Raw genomic sequence first — 8,650 nt, 5'->3', positions numbered from 1 at the left:
CTTGCTAATTAGATAATTGATCAGTATGAATGTGTCTCTTTCCTAATTAGGCTCTTGAACAAACACAAGCAAGAAAGGTGCGTGAATCGTGAAATATACGGTGGACGGTTTTTTTTTTTTTTTTTTTTGTGCATTTAATGACCGTGAAGTCTTTCTTGACTTCTTCAACATTATTCGGGAGACGGACAACACTCTTGACATTCAACTAAGAGACCTGCGCGATCACACTGTTAACATAATTGTGAACAAACAACCAATGATTACCTTAAATATTGCGTCTTTGGGACTCGGTGATGTTTTATGTTTGAACAAGTAATGGCTTTTTAATTGAAGAGGGAGGGTGATTTTTCTATTGACCTACCACTCCCTCCTCCTTGGTATTTTATTGCTTTTACAAATTGAGACTTCCTTTTTTATCATCAGACGAAGACTTAAACCCGTAAATCATTTACGTGAGCTGAAGGAGGGGAGGTTTGGTTTACAGGATTTGATGCCACAGGGAAAATGAATCAGGTTATTACAATGTTTAATTGAACACTTATTCCAATTCAAAAGTTAAAGTAGAATGCGGGCTCGTTTAGTCTATATTACACAGACTCCAGCTTATTCATGCTGAAATGTTTTAGTCCCGAATGGCTGTTTTGTGTTTCTGTCAACTTAAACATTAAAGTGCGAGATAACTGGTTATTCTTTTCATTTTTTTCTTCAACTGTATCCAATAGAACAATCAATATACGCTCCTTACGCAGAGTGCACTCTAATTATAAATGTTTTTAATGAACAAATAAGTTACAATTGCAATATACAGGCACTGTACTTCACAAATATGCAAGTATCTATAAAACACTTATTTGTAAAGCAAAACAGATTTAGTTTTACTTTTATAAACTGTTAAATGTCGAGTGGGTGGAGTGGGTGGCAATGATGGATATCAAACTATGCGAGTAGAAAGTATTTATTACTCTCAATTACATTACTGATCACGTTATGTCATGCTAGGTTACAACCTTTTTTTCCATAATCGTAATTAATGTTACTTGATTTGCCACAGTTTCAAGCAATGGGTCTCTCGCTACTTAGTGCTACGAGGAAAAGAACAGAAATCAAGCTTCTCTCTGATTATTACTCTGAGGCCACAAAGTGCTTTGTGGGTGGTTAAAGGGCATAATTTAAAAAAAAACTTCCAGAAAGAAACAGCCGACCACATCTGTCCCCACCCTCTGTCAGAATTAAACCACATCAAACGCGCCTCTTTCGAAAATGGTCACCAGAAAACGTATGACATACATCAGTCAGTTTATGTTTTACTGTGCTGATGTCTGACTTACAGAAGCACTGTTGTGATGCGCACTGCATTAGACAAGAGATTTTGCCACCTCCTGTTCTTTTCAGTTAAGTTAAAATCCGTGCAATCGAGGACATATTTGTTGTATGGGAGGAGAAGACAAATTAATGGTGTAGACAAATGCTCCCTAGAGCTTTTCAGTAGCTTTAAGAACATGTAGGTATAATGCCAAAGGGCACAGAGATTTGCAGATGATGGTGCTAATTATGAAAATTGTAACCATAATGCGACTAAGATGGAAGCAATTTAAGCAAAAGTCATTTGCGTGTTAATCTTCCACCCACGGGCTACTCTGAAGGTTTAATATTAAAAGGGGGGCTAGCCTACTGCAGAATTCATACAACCTTTAATACAGAATGAAACAATAAATGGGGATCCTACTGTAGCACATAAACAATCATAATGGGAGACATATGAGCTGCATAAGAGAAAACAAATGTGCGCAAAAACGCTTAACTTATCAGATGGTAGTTGGTATTGAGGATCTTCTAAATAGCTTATGTTGAGACAGCACGTGCAAGGACTGTTTTATGCATTCGTCTATATTCAACATTCAGAATGGAATACACTCTTTTTCCACAAAAATAGCAAGTGTAAAATGCTTCTATGAATGTACCGTCCTATAAAATGACTCGCCACAGTGCCATTCAAACAGAAAAGGTCTTGATCCGACGTTTTCCTTCGGTTACTTTGCGGCCAGTAAAAGCATCTTCTTTTTTTTTCACTGGGTTTGCCTTTAAAGTGTAAGAAAATCTGTCAAACTGATACTCCACACAGGAATGCCAAGTCTCTTTAGAATCGTGCTGTAAAAGGAGCCTACTAAGAAGAAAAATCGTGTTGCTCAAGACAGAGATAAATGACTGACTGCTGTAATTTTGTCGTATTTGTTTCAATTCAAAATTGGTTATTAGATCAAAAGGTTATTTAGCAGAGCCCTGTAGTTTCCAGTTTAGTTATGTGCGACTAAGAAAAAAACACAAGGCTACATGTTTAGTATAGTGTTAATATAATAAATCAGGCATCCCGCGTATATTGTTTGCGCCGCTACTACATCCCTATAGGAACACTTAACTCTGACTGAAAGCAAATTTCATTAGGCTATCTTCAAATAAACCTGTTTACAATTGGCATGGTATAAAACTGGGCAATTGTGCTAGATCTGTGTGCAATTTTCAGTGCTTCTGTATAGTTGTTTTTAGGAACAAACGGCGTTAATAATAATAAAAAAGGTTAGGGACAAAAAACGACACGACGAGTAGTTTAATCAAAACATTAATTGTAGGCTATATAAAAAAGGAGAAAATCTATTTTGACTTTGTTTTTACGCCGTACAATCCTATCAGATTTGAATAGACCTATATTCTTTCTTTCCTTTTCTTTATAAAAAAGAAACGTTTTGCAAGAAACTCAAAAGTGTGAATGAATCAAAACCTCTTTAGTATGCATCTGTTTTGTATGAGCATCTTTACAAATCACATTTGTAAGTTGCTTCGTTTTTAGCCTCACTCAAGCTAGTTGGCACGCATTGTGATTTTGGATTGATAGTAGCAGACATACCCCAGGGAATGTTCATCCGAAGCCCACAGTGTATAATTTTCGAATGTATAATTGGCCTTTTGGATCTTTCAAAAGAAGAGCTCAGAAGAAGCTCTGCCCTCCGATGGCTTGTTCTTTGTGATGCGGTTTTCCGCAATAAGCCACTGTGTGTAATGCTGTGTAATTTTATCCATGCTGTACTCTCATAGTTCACACAAGACTGATACCTTGCCTCCCTTCTCCTTTGTATCAATTGGTCGGAGTTCAGGCTATTGTTGCTGGAAGGTTCTTTTATTTCTAAGCACTGTCGATCAACGAAATCTCACGATAGCCTCCCGGTGAAATGCAGTGGCTTTTTGCAGAGGCAGTCTATTTGGAGAGCAAAGGAGACCCATGATCACCACTAAGTCTAATCCAAGCTGCTGGAAACGTGGTGGCCATAATCAATGACTATTGATTTAGTAGATCTGAGGAGATAAAAGAACAGATCGAGACAGATAAAGCCGCCAATGTTTCTTAGGCTGGATCAGTGTGCTTTGCAACTAAGACTGCAGCAAGCAAGACTTCTTTAATGGGACCCCTTATGCCATTTTCCCCTATTCTACCAAGACGACTAAGTGTTCCGGCCATGCCACAATGGTAATAATTCTGATTTTGTTGTTGCTGAGTTTCTTGGACCCCAGTGAGCAGAATTTATTTTCTGGCAGGCTGGCTAGGACACCAAAGCTTCCTTGTGCCACGGGCCAGTCGTGTGACCCAAGGCTGCGCAGAGATGCTGGGGGACGCGGCGGAGTCTATGAGCACCTCGGGGGAGCACCAAGACGCAGGAAGCTGTACTGTGCTACAAAGTATCATCTCCAGATTCACCCAAACGGGAAAATTGACGGGACTCTTGATAAGAACAGTCCGTACAGTAAGTATTGACGTCCATTAAAAAAAAAAAAAAAAAAATCCTATTTATGCTAGATGCATTATTTCATTAACATGGAAAATATATTGTAAAAATATATTTTTTACATTTGAATTTTTGTATTTTGTTTATTTATTGTGAACTAATATTATCACGTTTAAGTAAAATCAACGGCTCGACATTGTTAATTTAGACTTTAGCTTTTAATTAATGTTTGAATATACACGTTTAGCTACGTAGACCACAGTTCAGTTGGAATACATTTTGATTAAACAAAACAAAAAATAATAATTGTATCATTCTATATTTAACGCATTTAACATTTTGAACAATTGTGCTAAGATTCAAACAAAACGTTTACACATGTCTTATGTTTAGTGTACTACATCAGAAGTGCTTCAATTCTATAATGCGTCACATTAATTGGGATATAGATCATGTTAGCGTCACTGTAATCCTGTTTTGTCAATCGACGATGCAAATGCTTTTTTTTCTTCAAAATAGATTTACAGGAAAACTTTTTAACCTAAGTTATTTTGAAATGTTGTCGCCTATGTGAAAGTTTGATCTTTACCAATATGTACCAACCACCAATTTGTAAAAAAAAAAAAAAAAAAAAAAAAAACCTTGAAACACAAACAATGCTCTATATTTTAATGTTTTAGAGCAGGTGATTTGTTAAGAATACCATGCTTGTTTTAAGAAAAACTGTAAATGGATAAAGTAGTTTTGTAACAATAGCCAACTCCAGTAAACTGTCACTCCGGTTCACAATCTTTGCTATATTTAGAGGGATTTACCCTAGCACGCGTCACTTCCCTTAAAAGCTCAGTGACAGAATGGACAGGTACAATGCTAATTCAAAATGCCATCTGAAAAGCCCAAAGACTTAACGTTTGTTTTCTTAACATCACAAAAAGGGGCTTTAGATTGTAGCTTTTCTTTTAAGCCTTTCCGATTTTTCTTTATTATTATTATTAGGGGGTACTTTACAAGCTTCTTCGAATAATTGACGCTTGTTGTCGAACTTAAAGAAGGGCTTTTATACAGTATAAAAAGGGTTAACTGCTTTATAAAAGAGAGGGCCAGTGACCATATGGAAACTTAAATAGACCCTTAAAGTAAACATTCTATTTATTACCAGTATAAAGAAATACATAATTAAATGTTTGGGTTAAAATAAGTTCGCTCCTTTAACTGGGACCACGCCAAAGGATACAGTTTTAGGTTTATGAAGTGTCTCCTTCCAACAGACACCCCCTTCAGTGTTTCCTTCTAGTGGGCCTTTTGATACTTTAAATGATGAAGCATGTGCGAACCGAAAACCTCACACACTGAAGGAATGCGACTTTGGATAACCGCTGTTTTCTTCCAGAAAGCCAAGCTCAATTTTTTATTTAAACCAAAATTATTTCTAAAATGTGTTGAAGTAGTAAAAATTATGGTTGACTATATGACCAAATGCTACACTGCACATGTGCTCCTAAAATAGTATAGTTCTCTTTCTGCAAATATATTATGACTATACTTAGTTCTACTAAATTATGAAATATTGTTAGTAACGTAAGCACTCATTTTAACAAGACTATATTGACAAAACGTGTCTTAATAAGAGATGCTTCAAAAGATTCAGGGTGTAAAGCATTTGACCAGATTTAGCTAAATTTCATCGTTTAGGAAAAAGAATACAAAATGTCAGGCATTAGGAAGGGATTAAACCTTTTTCCAGGATTAACTGGACCTCTAGTTCAATGTCATTCAGCTTTTCCTTGGAGTGATGTTAAATCTCAATACATTTTCATGGTCTGGAATCTTTGTTAAAGTCAAAGAGGGAATTCTCTTAATCTGCCTTTTTTCTTTCATACGAGGCTTCAGACATATAATTGCTGCGGTAGTTAGTCTGTGGGCTATTCAGCGGGGGAAGAAAATATTTCTGAGAAAGACCCTTGAAAGTTTAACGCTACTTAGGCGACATGATTGCCCGCTGTAGTGAGCTGCACACAAATAGCATATTTTACTATCCTATTATACGCTGTCATAAAATGTGCTAAAATGACTGCTATGATATATTAGCATTATAAAGCTAGAAGTATACGGACAGTTTGCTGTACAGTATTAAATAATGTATTCATGGTTTCTTTCTAGGCATATTAGAGATCACTGCTGTTGACGTGGGAGTGGTGGCTATAAAGGGGCTGTTTTCGGGCAGATATCTTGCCATGAACAAAAGAGGACGCCTTTATGCCTCGGTAAGTTACATCACATTGCACAAAAGTCTAAGATAAAAGCCTTGGGGAAAACTTCAAATACCAGGAAGCTATTTTTTTCCCCTTTGATGCCTCTCGTGTAGCGCATATATCCCACATAATGAGGACGCCAAATTATACCAAATTACAAAGATGTTACTGTATTGCCCCTTTGATATGTCATGTTTTTGATAGTGTGTGGGGTGGAGGTTACATTTCCTGCGTGGTTTTTTAATCAATTTCCAAAAGCTGTTTGTCTCCCCTCCATTTCTCACAAGAAGCACGTTGCCTCGTTTCTGCAGACAATATAGCGAAATAGCAATAATGTGTAGGCCAACCCCTAACTCGACGTGTTTTGAAACGTTGTTTAGTATATTTTAGTATACTGATTTATTTGAACTGAAAACATTGCTTTTAAATTGAGAGCATTCAAACATTGGCGATTCGTTTAGTTGGATATATTGGTATAGGAATGGCATAAAAAATATTTATTGTAAAACATCTGCAGTACTACAGCAATGGACTGTCGATGCGCAGGTGCGTCGGTATTTGTAAACACATGATAGACAGCTAGCCACAAAAGGAACAGTTACACGTGTTTTAAATGCTGTGATATAGATCTGTATATATGAGTAACGTATAGGAGAAACTACAGATTGTTATTTAGGAAATAAATAAATAAAAACACGATTGCCAACTATTAAATCACAACCTAAAATGCTATGGCTACCATGGGTTTCTACTGCAAGTGACTTCTTTCTTTTTTTTGCTTTCTCATATTGAAGGATGCCAATTCTTAATTCGTTTTTGCTTAACTCCCACAGGACGCGTATAGCGAAGAATGCGAGTTTGTGGAAAGAATTCACGAACTGGGGTACAACACGTACGCTTCACGCCCCTACCGGACGGTGCCAAACGCGACGTCTGGGGTAAAACGACGAGCCAGTGCTGAAAGACTATGGTACATGTCTATTAACGGCAAAGGGCGACCAAGGAGAGGTTTCAAAACACGTAGAACACAAAAGTCCTCTCTGTTTCTACCCAGAGTACTTGACAATAAGGACCACGAAATGGTACGGTTATTCCACACAAACGCCAAACATAGGGAAAGCATTCTGAAAACTTCAAACAAGAACGGACGGAGCAGACGTGGGCATTGAACCACTCTTTTTTTTGTTAAACAACTTGAAGAAGCTATAGACTGATACTACAGAACTAAGTTAATGTGACCAAAATCAACACTGCTGGATTTGTCTACTTTTTATATCAAATGCATTTATTTGTAGAAGTTTTTTTTTTGTTTTGTTTTACCATTACTAAATAATTAATGTGTGTTTGTGTGTGTGTGTGTGTGTGTGCGTGCGTGCGTGCGTGCGTGCGTGCGTGCGTGTGTGTATATTCGTTTTTTATATTGTTGTGTCAATGATTGAACATTTTCATCTGTATGTACAAATAGATGGCTTTTTTAGGACCATGTATAGACTTTTATTCTGGTATAGACTGAAATATTCTTATGTTATGTTAATGTTAAGCAAAATTATCCATGAAGAATAATCTAGTAAATAGCGAAGCTCTTTTTCTGGAAAAAAAAATAAAAATAAAAAATCGCGGAGCAATTCCAGAGTTGTTACTTATAATGCGATAGCCTACTGTGTTTAAAGAAGTCAACAAGTCAACAAGTGACTTGCTGTCTTACTAATGTTATTCATATCTATTTAGTGCCCCCCTCCCCAAGAAGGCACCAGTCATTTACCAGTTTAGAGATGTGCTGAAATAATCGTGTTCCATTCTTCTCAAATGCAAGGAGTTACGCAATACATTAGTAGTAATTCACCACATTAATGTAACAGTACACTGTAATATATATATATATATATATATATATATATATATATATATATATATATATATATATATAGTCGGTTTATTTACCTTAATATTGACTTAATAAAACTGTATTTATACACTTAATTTATACATTCATTATAGCGTATTATTAAAAGGAACATAATTTTTTAAAAGTATTTTACACTAATATTGAACAACTCTTACCGTAATTTAAAAAAAAACTGAAAAAAAACTTGTCAATATGAAGGTACATTTACTGTAGAAATACGGTATTTTTCTTTTACAGTGTATGTTGTCTGACCATGTTACTTTATAAAATATCATATATCACAAAGCTTATCAAGTGCCTAAAGACCGAAGAGTTACAACGTGCCAGTGTTCTTAGAGTTTATGAAGTGTCTCATGGTAAGTATTTAACATTTGACAAATACCTGTAAAATCTCTGCATTGTCTTAAATGCTTGAACTTTTATAGTTAAAATGATTGTCTATGCCTGAAAGTTGGACTACAATACTCAAATTAATTGCCAAACTAGTGCTTTTCAGAAGCAAAGAGTACCATGTCTTGGTTTATCAAAGGTAAATATTGTATTAGTACATTTTGATGTTTCCAAAAATATATCAATACAGTTAAAATGTAGGGTCATTATAATCTGTGGATTTTATACTAAGATGTAAAACATGGTTCGATAATTCGGTAACTGTCTCCAATAAACACAATACCAATGTTGCTGTGTCTTCTTATTGAAACGGGCTATTACAGTTA

The 8,650-nt window shown here is 35.8% G+C and overlaps 1 protein-coding gene across 1 annotated transcript; it reads left to right on the top strand.

Moving 5' to 3' along the window:
• The first annotated feature begins 2,994 nt into the window (after nt 1-2,994).
• LOC117434567 (fibroblast growth factor 3-like) lies at nt 2,995-7,888 on the top strand. The gene is made up of 3 exons (XM_034057133.3): nt 2,995-3,794; nt 5,937-6,040; nt 6,862-7,888. Exons 1-3 carry the CDS (start codon nt 3,518-3,520, stop codon nt 7,195-7,197), a joined length of 717 nt encoding a protein of 238 aa, XP_033913024.1. The 5' UTR covers nt 2,995-3,517; the 3' UTR covers nt 7,198-7,888.
• Nucleotides 7,889-8,650: the final 762 nt, after the last annotated feature.

The sequence above is a fragment of the Acipenser ruthenus genome, chromosome 28 (genome assembly GCF_902713425.1).
Source record: "Acipenser ruthenus chromosome 28, fAciRut3.2 maternal haplotype, whole genome shotgun sequence".
In the NCBI taxonomy this organism is placed as follows: domain Eukaryota; kingdom Metazoa; phylum Chordata; class Actinopteri; order Acipenseriformes; family Acipenseridae; genus Acipenser; species Acipenser ruthenus.
Note: the sequence above shows the minus strand (reverse complement) of the source record. Positions and strands in the feature narration are given on the sequence as shown.